The sequence below is a fragment of the Haemorhous mexicanus genome, chromosome 6 (genome assembly GCF_027477595.1).
Source record: "Haemorhous mexicanus isolate bHaeMex1 chromosome 6, bHaeMex1.pri, whole genome shotgun sequence".
NCBI classification, from domain to species: Eukaryota; Metazoa; Chordata; class Aves; order Passeriformes; family Fringillidae; genus Haemorhous; species Haemorhous mexicanus.
Window position 1 is genome coordinate 28,735,337 of NC_082346.1, and position 14,697 is coordinate 28,750,033.

Consider the following 14,697-nt stretch of genomic DNA (forward strand, 5'->3'; position numbering starts at 1 on the left):
GTGACTGGCAGCAGCCAGGGACCAGGACTTTAGCCAAGGGCATCCAAACAGACCAATGTGCATACAAAAGCCTTTCTATAGCTTTAATTGCTCTTAGGGAGTCTGTGTTCTTTGCTTAAAGACACATCTGAAAGAAATTTTGTCATCTCCATCTTACCTTCCGTTTTGCTCTGTTCAGGCAGTAAATTGTCTTTCAGCCAAGCAGATATTGCAGTGACAAATATTGCATGAAAGAGTTCCCAAATCACCTGTGGAACCTGTGAAAGAGTTTCCCTTGTAAGAAAAAGCTCTAAAAGCTCACTTTCTCAGAAATTATGTTACTTTGTGCATCTGAATTAAGATGTTTCAGTGAGCGACCTCTAAGAGGATATATTTGGGAGGATGAAATAAATGTTGAAATCAATGTTAATTACTCCTCATGTTCTCACATACTCTTTATGTCTTCATATTTATAAGACTTCACTGCTCAGGACACTACGCAGTATGTGAGGTGGTCCCTGCCTCATTGAGGGAGTAGACAAAATTAGTACACAAGAAGTAAAAAAATGGGAGTTTGGGTTTTGGTTTTGTCTTTTTAAAATCATCCTTACTATTGTAAAAATTAACAGATCAATCAGTTTCAAAATGATCTCATTTCAGTTTGCAATGAATTGAGAACCCATTGATAAAGGTAACTTCAATGACATGATATAATTTAATTTCCTAAAATATTTGGCACTTTAAGACATTCTAACTTAAGAACTAGATCCAACAAGTGTCACCCAGACAAATTTTGAACACATTAAGGATGAGTAACTAATAGATCACAGAAACAGCCATAAAATGAAGTTAACCCAAAAGGAAAATATTCCTTGAGAGATGGCAAAAACTCAGTTACAAGCCTGCATGTTTTTATCAGTCATCCTAAATATCTTAAAATTAAAAATTATATATATATATATATATATATATATATATATATAAAAAGCAATCACTATTGGTACTCTATTTCAAAAAGACAATATTGAAACACTGGGGAAGCTGAAGAGCTTGAGAGTAGTAGGAACCCTCAGAGAGGGAAAGACACGTTTCGTGTCAGCCAGCAGGACACAAAGAGAAGCAGCATTAATCAGTCTCAGGCTGCATATTGCACCTACCTGGCTTTTTCCCATCCTATTGTTGAGCAAGTTTCCCCTCTAAAACAGACTGCAACATCCTCCATCCTACTTTGTTCCATTTCCAGCAAAAAGGTCTAGGACAAACACAGTAAACACAGAGGTATCTCTAGAAAGGACCCAGAAGCATCCCATGAACTGGCTATTCTAGTGTATTGAAGCAGAACCACAATTACAGCTGCCTCACGTATGGAGGGACAATAATCTAGATTTAAACAGACAATATTGTACCTGAAAGCAGGGTTACACTGTGCTCTAAGAGTTTCAGGTATATGAACACAATGAACATGCTCATAAGTGAAAACCATTGCCCTCTCCTTCCCCTCCTCCACCCAAAATGCTCCTAGATGCCCCATCAGCTGGTGTTTTTTAAGGAATAAATCAAATAATCCTTTTCTACCATCCGTTACCTAGGACTTCATTCCATACAAAAAAATTGTCATTTCTGATGATAGTCAAGACTATCCTGATGTCAACACTAACTCTGCCCTGCGGACCATCTGAATTTCCTCGCAACAGTGGAAATCTTTTATTAACAAAAGGAAGATAATCCAAAACATTTTCTGAGCTCCTGTGACTAATCTCTTAATGAATCACAGCTCCACAGTGCAAGGCTGATGTTGTGAAAGACTGAGCTTGTGATCTGCCTGTTAGAGAGTTGTGAGAGGAGTCTTTGGCAACTGCTGTCCCCCAGAAGACCTCTAGGATTTTTGATAATGAGAAACTAGTATCTCAGAATAATCCCTGCAAAGACCTTTTCCTATAAGTGTTGAACAGGTGTGAAAAGTATGTCTGTAAAGGGTCTCTTGTATTGCCCTATTCTGCACAAACAGCTAAGAGCCCTTTCCCATCTTATGAAATGCTGGGAGAAGTCACAAGGTCATCCTTCGGGAGCAGTAGAGGCAGGTAAAGATGAGTGAGATAGGACAGTCAGCAGAAACTCCAAGAGAAAAGTGAAGGAAAGTTGGGCAACGCATCTACTGCTTAGGCTGAATGTAAGTGTTTCTGAGAACAGCAGCTCAGAGAGGACATGTTGGATCTCCTGAAACAAAGATGATCTAATTCAGGGGTAATTTTTATTGATGGTGAAAAGTGTATAAATTTTAACAACACTGATACTAACTTCAGAAATTTACTTTCAAAGACTTGTGAAGACAGTTAAATAAAAATCTCATAGTGCACAGAAAATCAAATCAGAGATGACAAGCTTCAATAATTAAGTAAGCAAGACCAGCACAATGAATTAGTTACTTACCAAAAAAATTCCAGTTCAAGGGATTGTTGTTCTGCCACACAGAAAACACACCATATAAATACTATTTTGATACAAATTTTAATGTGCCACATAATTCATCATTATCTGCCACAACATTATAATAATTTATATTGAATATATATAACAATTAGTAAAGTAACTTGGTAACAAAACTAAAAACAAATTTATTGCTTTGAAATTTGTTTTGGATTAAACCACTGGTAAATTCCAGTGAGTTTGTCCGAAGAGCCATGTAAATAGGGTGGAATCCAGAATGTCCTTAGGATGATGTGATTTCCACTGCAAGTATCCCTGATAAGAACCAAACATCTTGACCTCAGCAAACCATAGACAACCCAAGAAATACCACATGAAAGACTGAAGATAGTGTGTGGTGGCTAATAATTCCTCTGCTTCCTCCGTGCCACTGCCAAGCGCAAGGCCTGAATAATCAACTTCTCGTTGTTCAGGACGTTGTAATCTGTCAGTTTCACCAGTTTGTCAAAATTCTCTTCACTGAAACACACCTCTCTTGTTGTAAAGGGGGAGAGGATGCTGGAGACATCAACTTTGCCTTCAGCCATCTCTTCAGGACTCCTTTCCACACCTAAGGGGACAAACCACAAGAGATGCACCCATAAGGTTTTATTGCAGTATGTGGCTCCTATCAGTATTTACATAATTACAGGTAGAAAAGGGAGACTTGGAAGGAAAGATATAATTTGCCAGAGGCAAGTCAAAATACTGTGCTAGTAGCACTGTATTCTTCAGCATCTGGATCAAGCCTCTGTCCAAACATGATTTTACATCATTTGACTTTTACTTCACTCAAACAGCTTTAAGTTAGAAGAACATTAGCAGCAGCAATGCTAGACCACTGCTGGGACAACATAGTCTTTTTCATCCAACTAGAAAAGCACAAGCAAGAAGAAAACCAGATACTCTTTTACTAGATAAAATAATAGCCACCTCCCTGAAAGTTCAGGAGAAATAATTGCACTCATAATTCAATTAATTAAATTAATTGAATTATGAGTGCATAATTCAATTAATAATTGAATAATGCACTCATAATTCAATTAACACCAAAGATCTCCGCCCACTCAAACCTCAGTCTGGGAGACAACTTTTAAATATGTGAAAAAAACTTGAATTAATGGGTTTCACACCAAAGCCAGCAGTAGGTTTTTCCTTGTCTTTGTTCGCAAGCAGCAGTGCATGACAAGTCCATGTCTGTAGAGTAAAACATCTTGTGTTAAGAATCTACCCCTCAAGGTGTAGAAGTATCAGAATTTTTGCTTTCATACTACCTCTACTAGTTTTTGTGAAATAAGTGCCTGTTCTTTAAGAATCTCAGGTGCTTTAAGAAAGATTCTGGACTTCATATAGTTCAGATGTCCTGAGACAGAGCAGTTATTTTTTTCAGTGATGAGACCCATGCTGGCATTGGAAAGGTCAGAGATGACAGTGACAGACACATTAGATATGAAATTTAAATAATTCACTAGGAAAACATTTAATAAAATTGCTATAAAGATGACTCACCAGGAGCTTTATATTTCTTGAAGGTGTCATTTACTAGGGGAAAGAAAAGCACTGTTGGAGCTTGTGGACTGTCAGCTTCTTCAAACACATAGCACTCCTTCAAGTTTTCCCTGTCTTCCTCACTTATCTCAATTTTGGGAAATGGAATTTCTTGCTCCGAAAAGTACTTCGCAATCTGATCCAGAGGCTGGATGAAAAGAAAAAGATATATATAAAATTATGGCAAAAAATCAAAACTGATAAAGAGACCTGGATATTTTAAACTGCAGCAGCTAATATCCCAAGGTTTGAATCTCCTTCTGTCAAGATATTAAATTCCAGATGGAGACAATCATAACCACACCAGACATTGCAGGTTATCTTATTTTCCCCATTGCTTTAGGCAAAAGAAGGAAACAGTCACTTTCTTTGAACTTGAAAATTAATCCAAAACCCACAGGTCTGATTTTATGATTCCATTGAAAGAGGTTCAGAAGGGGAAGGCAAAGAAACTACAGGAATGGAGAAGGAACACATCAGTCCAGACTACTCTGCATCATTGTCTTCTTCATTATTTACCACTTTCCCAGTCTGTCCTCTGCATAATTGGTGTTCCTTGATAATGACTCCCTGTTAATAAACACACTTACCAACATATCTTGTGACCTCATAAAAAAAAACTTTAACAGTTATATTTACTATAAACCTATGGGTTTTTTTGTATTATTATCATTATATATGCAACACTAACATACTATTTTAAAACACTAATCAATCTGGCATTAGCCCTACGTTTCCATAGGAGTGGTATGAGATATAAAGGCCAAGACAGGTTTTCTCATTTAGTCTGTTAAACTGTTTTCAGGACTTTCCATTGCCTTTGCAATTAGTTCAGTACAAGGATAAACAACTAGAGTTTCAGACTACTCCATCAGTTTATAATATAATCCAGAATATAATCCATCAGTTTTTAAAACTATTGGATCCACTGCAGTGAAGATCTTGATTTTGAAATGCCTATATCCATCATCATCTTCCAATATCCTTCTTAGTTACTGAGAAATCAATTGCCTAATGATCTAAATAATAAATTTAATCATCATCATCATCATCATCATCATCTAATTCACATTCCAGTACTGAAAAGTTAGGTGTTTTACCTGACAAGTGGTAGAGACCAAAAGACCAAAAGGAAAAAGATCTAGATACCATGGCTTTTCTTACCAGTGTTTGGGACCCTCCGCTGTAATTCAAATGGAGGATGACATCGACCTCTCTCTTCGGTCTCAAAAGAGGTGGGTAGCTGGTATTAATGAAAAAGCCAGTATCAACCAGGGAGAGCTCATTGTCTGCTGTTTCCATCAGTTTATTTGGGAAGGAGTCTATCACTGTGTCTGAAACGTAATTATTTCTCATTACAACAAATAAAACAGAAGAATTGATTTCTCCTCTGAAGGAAGGTAAAGAATAAAGAATCAGGAATTTTGCCCTTACTCTTGCTGTGCTTATTTGCAGGAGTAAGTGACATGCTACTGCTTTTTCCTTCCCCCTTCCTGAGCACCTCATGCTGCTTTAGCCCTAGAGGGGAGATATCTCCTCCTGCCTTAGGCTGAGCTTACTTTATCCACAGGAACATAATCCCCAGACAGCCAGATACAATTTCACTCTTCAACACCCCCCCAAAACTGAAATGCTGTTCAAATCTGGCTTTCATGTTTTCCATTTGTAAAGGGAGAAGTGGCATTTCAGAAGTCAGTCTCATCTCTTCCTCTCTGTTGGAAATCCTAAGTGAATTCTGAAAATTAAACCTTCTTAGAATATTGCTGAAAAACATGCTGGTTTACTGTGCCTTTCCAGGTAGAAAATCCTTCACTCTCCAGGTACTTGTTATGCAGCTGGAAGCCTCTGATAAAATTGGGATACTGTGCAATGGTTGGACGTCCTGTTAAGACATCTCGCAGAGTGGAGGAGAAGACACTCGAGGGAGTGAATAGACACGTGTCGACTTCATAGGGATTCACAGACAGAAAGGGCTCTTCTGCTGCAAGATGGAAAGAAGAAATTGTAAGTTTGGGATAGTTTTCTGAAATGACCAATATTTTGAAAAATGGAGTGACTAATAACGACAGGTGTCATCATCCCCCACTCCAAAGTTAATCAAACATAGTTATAAGCCCTTAAGGTCTATGCCACCAAATAAAATTCAGCATTAGACAGTGAATTAAATGACCAGCTACCTGCAGGCAGCAAGCTGCCAGGCAGTAAGGATCACCTTCCACTCTAAGCTTCCTCAAATGATGCCCACCTCTACTATGGCATGTGGTGGAGGGTACAGAGCAGTCCCAAAATGTACAGGAGACCTGTCAATAGGACACTTTCAGAATGCATGTCAGTGTCACCCAGGGACAGCATCAAGTAAGTTAGGAGACCAGTCACTACACGTTCCCTGTGCAATTAAAAGCAAGAGCAAGCTTTCCTCAAGGGTAGTTCAGAGGAGAAATCAGCTCTCTGCAAGAGCCATTTTCTCTACCCATGTTATTACTGGCCAAGGAGGACCATATCCTAATTTAACAATCTCAAGATGTGTTTTTGATACAAAATTATTTTTTTATGTCTGATAGAGACTGGGTTTGTGTCTGTATGACCTTCAGGAAAAGGTACAGTTTTACACAGCTTTTCCAAAGAAGCACAATTTAGTTTTAAATCAGGCAGAAAAAAATTCTTAGTTGACATCTCTGCTTTTCTTTCCTCATCTTTTACTCTCTGACTTTGACAGCATTTCTTTATGCATTAGACAACCTCTCAAAACATAAACAATATATACCAGTGGTGCAAAAAAACTTACAATCTCACCTATATCTTTTACTCTGTCTCTGGTCCATCTGCACCAGAAATCTTCTGAATCAGCAGCCAAATTCCAGACATACATCACATCTATGGAAAATATACTACTCCACATGCCTATAACGTGAAAGAGGAATAGAAGCTGATTGATGGAGTGGCCTCGGAAGAATCTTAATTGATACATACCTTCAGTTCTTCCCATTGGATACTTCCTTTCTGTCTATACAGATGCCTTTGTGGGCATACTTCATGAGTACATCCTTGCTAGTGTAAACTCACACCTGCTCAACCTGTCTGACGGTGTCTTCACAGTGATGTCCACCACAGACCATGTGCTGGCCCATACCAGCTGTCTCTCCAGCAGACCACCTTTCCCCAAGGCAACAATCACCTTGCATGTAGCAGATCCGAGTCTCTGAGAGCTTCTTCACCATCCTCCCCATAAAGAATTGACTTCCAAAGTGTTCTGCGCGAATAGATGCTCCGTATTTCAGCAGACCAACTTCATAAGGAGTGAACTCCAGCCACTCTATGGCAACAGCAGCCAGACCATGAGAAAGCAACATGTTAGACAACATGTTAGATGATACTAAACAGAAGAGTTCCAGGAAGCAAACCCAATGAAGAAGACACTGGCTGGTTCATAGCATGCCGTTCACCAGCCGTGGCTGTATCTGTATTGCCAGCAGTACTGACACCATGAGGTCCTTCCACACTGTGGCAGGACAGTTCCAGGCTGTAACAGAGCAACCTCCAGCAAAAAAGCCCTGGTCTGAATGAAACCACAGGCATTCCCTTAATAGACAATCTTACCCCAAAGTATGGGTTGCTCATACATAACTTGTTTCCTTTAGGGCACTAGTGACAGAGCGTTTAGCATCCACTTGGTGTCATGTACTGAGCTGATCATGTTAAACAAATACTGTGAAAATTAGTAGTAGAGGAAATAGTGATTTTCCTGACATTGGACCCAGAAATTTTTTTTTTCTTTAATTGCTCAAAATAAGACCACATGGAACCATATAAGAATTTGTTTAATTCCAAGGCTTTTGTGACAGGATAAATTGTGACTTTGACATCTTCTGTGGTATAACTATGTTTCCACTTTTAGCAAAACAAAGAACTCAAATTCTAAACATGAAACACATTTGGAATTTTTTTTTTAGTTTGTTTTTTTTTTTTTTAGTTTTGATCACTATTATCTGAAAATTTAATGACTTATTGGGGGTTTTATCTGCAATTATAATGAAAAGACTGTTGCATTGATAAAGCTGTTTATATCTATATCATCTTAGTTTAGACCATTTAAATTATAAATTTGTTAAGAAATCTAAATCATAACCATTACCTCTGAATGCCTGGGCACTATAGTTGGACTTGAGGTTGATGGCCACATAGATGGGCAGTGGGTTCTGGCCGTTATCCACTGCCTGACGCTGGTCCGAGAGTCTGTGCTCGTCTTTCTGGTTTTGAATAAAAAGGGTTAATGGAATGAGGTGAAAAACAACTTGCACTTCAAATAATATCATGTGAATTATCAGCCCTATCCAGCCTTATCCAAGTTCTCCTTTCCATTCCCAGGTAACTGGATTGTTTCAGAATATCTGCCATGGGATATTCCAAACTTGGCAAGCATCCCATAAGAAGCAGCTCCACCCCATATGGGTTCTTAGATTTTGAGATATGCAGAGAAGTTGATTGTACATTCAGCCAGAAAAAACAAGCAAACAAACAAACAAACCAACCAACCCTGAAAAAACAACAACAAAAAAAACCCCACAGTTCCAGGAAAAATCATGCAGCTAAGTGAAAGCTGAATTTCTTCCCTTGGCTGGGTCTCAGCAAAGAATTGATCACATTTTAAGGTACTTTGCAAATACATGCATATTCAAGAATATATTCTATTGCACATAACAATTTAAAACTTCATTGTACAAACTTAAACCAGGAGGAAACTGTTTAGGATACACTATCTTTAAATTAACCAAATTTCTTAAAACTTGGTATCATATTTAGAAAATTGTCTTTCTCACTATGTGAACCACTTCCATATGCAGGTCACTTTATAAATGCATGTCTTCTTTTATGTCAGAGAAGCAAATTAATTCAAATTTTTAAGTGCCTCTTCCAGTCAGAATATTTCACGTCCAAAATGATTTATTTACAATTCAAAATATTTTTTATCAGGATACTTCTCTCTTTAAGGAGAAAGAATACTTTTAACTGGTATGACATGGCTCCTTCAGTTCAAGGTCAATCTCTCTTTAAATCTAGAGTAGTGTTTTAGTAATGGATCTGAATATATAATATTTAATCAACTGCTAAACTAATTATTTGCATCAGTATTAGTGAATGGCAGCCAGGATTTATTTTCTCCTCTACTGTAGCTATAGAAGCTCAGCAGTTATGTGGAAGAAAGGAGCAATACCTTATCGTGCAGCATGGATTCAATGACAAGACCCCAAAGGTCTATGAAAGAAGTGTTATGTCCTTCTTTAGTCCTCTCCATCAGGTCATTGTAATAGTACTTCAGACAATCCAAAGAAAAACAGCAGATCTTGGATTTGGTCACTTGCTTGCGAGCTTCCTTGATTGCATCCTCCAGATATTTTTGTGACCAATTAGCATCTTCATATAAGTTTGCCATGGTCCTGAAGAAATGTTAGTAGAAAATAATGAAAGAGGCATAATGCTGTGGTTTGTTTTCAGAAAACAGATGTGCAACATATTTGCCTTTTTTTTAGTTCTTATGGGGTTCACACTTAAAATACTCTCATTTCAGGAGCAAACAAAACCTCCAAGCTTTCCTGGTTTGGATGTGATAAAATGGGCTCAAAAATTACCTTGAAATTCAAGGGAGAAAAGAAACCAAGACCCAAGGTTATAAGATTCAAAGATTCCACAAGTATTCATCAAATCTATTTCTTGAAAGGTAGGGAGTATTCTGGGGAGCAGTCACTGCTACTCTGCTCTGGTCCTGCATTTTTTTTCCCATATATCCACTAATGGCTTGTGCCAGCAAGAAAACTGGGCGTTTTTGGGCATGTCTTCATATGACCATTCTTACTTGTCCCCTTGAAATCATAACACAGACAGGTACATTCAGATCTCCACATACATACAGAGAAGTTAAAAGAAAGACCTACCATTGAAGTTTGGACTTACATAAAGTGACCCACAACTCAGTGAAAAAAAATTCTCCACTTCCAAACTGGCGTAGAGGAGTGGAGGTACCTAGAACCTATTTGATTAAATACTTCAGTTATTTTAACTATGGCATCATCTGCTCTATGCCCACTGGGAGAAGAGAGCACTTCACAACAAACTACCATATCTGCAGTCTCTCCAAGGTCAGTAACTTGATATCATTTGTTGGCCTTTTGTGACAATATGAATTCCTCTAGCCCCAAATACATCTTTTACCAGAGGGAGATGCTCTGTAAATCCAAAATGGAAGTGAGAATAACCAGCAAATGGCAGGCATAAATTCTTCCTCCCGTCTTTCTTCAATTTCCAGTCTAAAGACAAATTCATTGTATTTAGTCTAAGGTGTAACTGATACAATATGAAAAGGGAATAGAGCATTTAGATGAAGATGCATATCGGGCACAGACTGAGTCAGTGTGCTGACATAAGCAGTTGATGAGTGTGGTGATTGATCTCTTACTCAGTATGTTTTGTTTCTTTGCTCCAGGTGGACAGAGAGTAGATTGTGGGCAGAATAGAAATGCTTTTGCTTTGCTAAGTGCCATATAAGCTAATAGTCTTGAGCAGAGAACACATAAAGCTTGTTTGGGTCACTCTCACCATGTGGTACCCGATAAACCCCCGATGTAGGAAATGCAGTCCAGGAGGTTGAGTTTCTGGAGGCCCAGCAGGCTGCCATACATCGCTGTGAGCGACCTCGTTCCTCCCCCGGTTGTCGTAATGGCCACCACGGGCACCTGGTCAACACAGCAAGGCAGAAGGAGCAAAAGCTGTGCATGAGTTGGACACAAACAGAAATCAGATAACAGGTCACAGGCATCGATACAAGCAGGGATGCTACTTGGGATGGAAAGGATGTGATTGCTGCACAAGGCTTGTTTGCCACCACCTGACTGCTGTGAGAAGGAAGGCTTATGTCTTACCCTCTCAGATGGGGTGGGAAGGTGTTTACTTAACATACAACTGGAAATCAACCTCATCACCCTGGAATTTTTCTCAAAGTATATTATTAGAAGCTGTCACAGAAAAAATACAGGATTTACCACACTGGAGCAGGTTAGGGATCCATGATTCTGCCTCTAACAATGACCAGAGTCACACAGGAATGCACAGCACCCTGTAATCAGCCAGACCACACAATAGCCAAAGTCTTCCTGGCCCCAGGCCATTAATTACTTTATGTCCTGAAGCACAGTCATTGATAGGGTTTCCCCCTCCATGATCCAAGTGTAATTGAAGAGACAGACTATTCTTCTCCTTATCTTTTCCTGATCTAGTACACCCTCTGCTTCCGTTAGCAACCGGAGTGTGGATGCTTACACACCCCATGGAAAATGTCTATTTATACCTTTCAAGTATTAGCTTCTAATTTCATAAAGGAATCTGTGTTCCAAAGTCAATGAATAGAGCATGAAGGAAACCATTCTCCTCCTCTATGAAAAAAAAAAAAGCTCAGAAAAATGAGAAAACAGATGTACTTCGTACTTTTTTAAGATCCTAAATCTAGGAAATTTTATAAAATAATAATGAGGAAAAATCCAAAGTCAGAATAAACTCCAAAAATTATATTCTGGGGTTTACATTTCCTAACCTATTTTTTAATAAGTTAAAATACTAATGATTTTTTTTCAGTTCAAATGTAAGTCAGTTAATAAAGTAGAGAGGATATTTTCCCATATTTCTGAAGTTAAACACATGAATAAGAGAGCCACAGTAATTAGACCTTTCAGAAAACAGTCTTCTATGTGTCAGGACAGCTCTCTCAGACAACTTGTAAAAATAGTTAAAAATGTTCTTTTTGGCTTTGTTGAAAACTTTGTTTCCTGTATTCTCTGCTCTGAAATCCAAATTAATATTTTTGAATCATATTTTCCTCAGCCCTCTTTTTTTTAACTGTCAGCAAAAGAGTGTTCTTGCTTTTGGTATGTTTGTACTTTTCTGAATGTCAGCAACCAGTTAGGCATCAGCAGTTGCAAAGCTTATGATTCAGTTACAGAGGCAGGAACAGAGTCTGGAGTGATACAGCTGAACGTACAAACAGCTATTTCATCTACAACTCAGTGATGCTGTAAGATCCACTCTTCTTTGCCAGATTGATAGTTTTATTCTATCCCTCATTTTTCCCAACAATACAGCTATTTTGCTGCAGAAACCACTCCAAGAATGTTTATTCAGACATCTGTGAAAATTTTTCTTTCTCCCTCAACAGCCTTTACACACATGCCATGGCCACCACCTTGTCTCTGTGCTAAGGCCCTCTGTTTTGCAGGCAGCATTGCCCAGCTGTTCCATGTCTGCCCACTATAAATTTTTCTCCTGAGACCCATGAGCAACACCCAGAATAAACAGGAATGGACTGTTTGAGAAGCTGTTGAGAAGTTTTTGGCTTCATAAAGACATCATCCTGTCTCCCCCACATTAACAGCTTCTCTTGCTCATGCCTTGCCCTAGGTGATCCCGCCTGGCCCACACCAGCAGGACTAATTAAGCTGGGATTTTATTCGTTGCTTGAATTTGTAAGCCAGGCCCTGTTCCCCTGAGAGCAGTTGCTACCAGGGACTATAATGGCTTGCCTCATGCTCTTTCAGATCCTCTTCCAAGTTAAGAATCTTTTTCAGAGCAGCAGCAACATATTTCTTCCTTTTCCGCAGGAAGTTCTGCTCCTCCATGCACAGGCTAAACCCCAAGCGCACATCCAGATCTCCTGAGCTGGAACAGACAATGGGACAAATCAATGCACACATCATTTATGCCTGATTTCAAGATCTGTAGGGCAGGTAATAAAAAAAAAATAATCTGTAAAACAAGTTATTTCCAAGTCTGCATATTGATAAAGGAAAGAAAAACAAAGACACCCCATTTCTACTGCCAGCAAGAAATAGCAGTGTGAATGAAGAGGCGTTTCCAAGGTACTTTAGATCTCTTGTGAACATGGACAAAAAGACAAGACACACAAGTCAGGGAAAGATCACCAAAAGGAGTTATTTCCAAAGTATTTTTTTCTGTTTATCACTATGACACCCTGGAAAATTCAAGTGATGGCATTATCACTTGTTCTCAGGTTTTGACAATGTACTAACAGCATTTGAAGTGAGGGTTCTAATGAGTTATGTGATGAAGTCTGAACTGCAGGGCAAGCATCATCCCCTGCACAGTCTCTTGGGAATTACAGTCTTTCACCTATGTCCTGAACATATTCCTAGGTAAGTATTCACAAGCTTTGTCCTGCAATATACAGGAATATCCATCACTTTTTTTTTCACATGTGCAGACGCATGAAATTTTATCCTTTGAGAAACGTGAAGCACAAGTAAAAGAAAATTCAGAAAAAAAGGTACAAACCCAATCAAATTGCAGCTAATGTTATGTGCCTACAGCAATGTAAATACACTTATTACTGAGAATAACACTAAATATTGACCAAATCTTCTGGATCACATCACCCTCTGGTGGCAGCAAACTCTGTCCTGAAAATAATTTTCAGCAATATTTCACAAATATGAATGTTTCGAGGATTAATGCTACTAACCTTTCTTCTCCAGCAAATTTGATTTATCACACAGTGTAATTTTGAAAACAGAATAAGGTCAAATGGTTTACCTTACAAAAAACCCAACTCTTTTAGCAGTAGATTAACATTTTTCTTGCTCTCTTTCTATATGTGTGTCTGTTAAATGTACAGGTCAGTATATTTTGTTATGGGCTGAGGTTGTACAGGTAGCTCTCCATTTACACAAAGTTTTCTTGTGCTGTAAAATCCACCTCGTTTTCCTTCTGTATATCATCCCATAGTGAGGGTGCTGTGAACCACAGGAAGTTTTCAGCTCTACCATAAAATGTCACTGTCTTCAACTTTACCTATTACTGGTGCAATTCTGTCCCTGCAAGTGGGTTGGCAGAGGTGCAGCTGGTCAAGTCTCAGGTCCCATTCTGCTCAGTGAAGCAGAAGGGGCAGAAGCCAGGCTATGTTTGTTTTGGTGATTTGGCATAGTTAAAGACTGATAGAGGCTATTTCAGTCCTTGTGCAGATCTGACAATTGTCATAAATGGGGAATAAAATAATATGTGACTAGTACAGTTTTATTCATGTGTGAGAACAACAGGCATAAAGCCAAGTCATTTCCTGTGAATGAGGGCTCACAGACTCCTGCTGACCTGCACAATGCTGTAGGTGCAGCAGACTTGCACTTACCTCAGGCACCACGTGAGCACAGCACGCAGCGCTCACGCAGTACGTGTGTTCTCTGCCCCTGTCACAGAAAAAGCCTACATAACTAGTTTACAGCAGTCCTGGGTGACAGGACTAAAAGAGGCTATCTTACCATTTTCTTGCTGTCAAGCACAAGTGAAATGAATTATCCTGGAAAATGAGAAAGGTAAAGGTAATTATACCAAATTTTAAAACAATTCTTTCCTTCAAGCTTGGGCAATGCTCAGACTAAGAGAGGTGGTTCTCAAATAATAAATCACATGGCTAAGGACATTATTTTAATACAATTAACCAAAGCCTCACTCCCTGCCCTGGAATTAAATTTTCTCTTCTCTAATAAGCCTGTGTGGTTGGGGCAGGTAGTGTGCCACAAGCTTGCATGTTTACACCACTTCCCAGTTTGCACATTTAGAAGGGGCAACAAGAATGAGAAAAGTTACCTTGTCAAAATATTAAAAAAAAAAAAAAAACACACAAAAGCACCCCCAATATTAATATTTAGA

At 38.7% G+C, this 14,697-nt stretch overlaps 1 protein-coding gene across 1 annotated transcript in view; it reads right to left on the minus strand.

Moving 5' to 3' along the window:
• Positions 1-2,211: 2,211 nt before the first annotated feature.
• The window catches only part of LOC132328995 (cytosolic phospholipase A2 epsilon-like), a 33,263-nt gene continuing 20,777 nt past the window's right edge, over positions 2,212-14,697 (minus strand). The window contains exons 11-21 of the mRNA XM_059849524.1: positions 14,307-14,344; positions 12,558-12,693; positions 10,585-10,721; positions 9,206-9,428; positions 8,126-8,240; positions 7,169-7,306; positions 6,787-6,894; positions 5,783-5,974; positions 5,158-5,327; positions 3,955-4,141; positions 2,212-3,016 (exon numbers count right to left, since the gene is read on the minus strand). Coding sequence (XP_059705507.1) covers positions 2,808-3,016; positions 3,955-4,141; positions 5,158-5,327; positions 5,783-5,974; positions 6,787-6,894; positions 7,169-7,306; positions 8,126-8,240; positions 9,206-9,428; positions 10,585-10,721; positions 12,558-12,693; positions 14,307-14,344 — 1,653 coding nt within the window. The 3' untranslated portion in view covers positions 2,212-2,807. The remainder of the gene's footprint in view (positions 3,017-3,954; positions 4,142-5,157; positions 5,328-5,782; positions 5,975-6,786; positions 6,895-7,168; positions 7,307-8,125; positions 8,241-9,205; positions 9,429-10,584; positions 10,722-12,557; positions 12,694-14,306; positions 14,345-14,697) is intronic.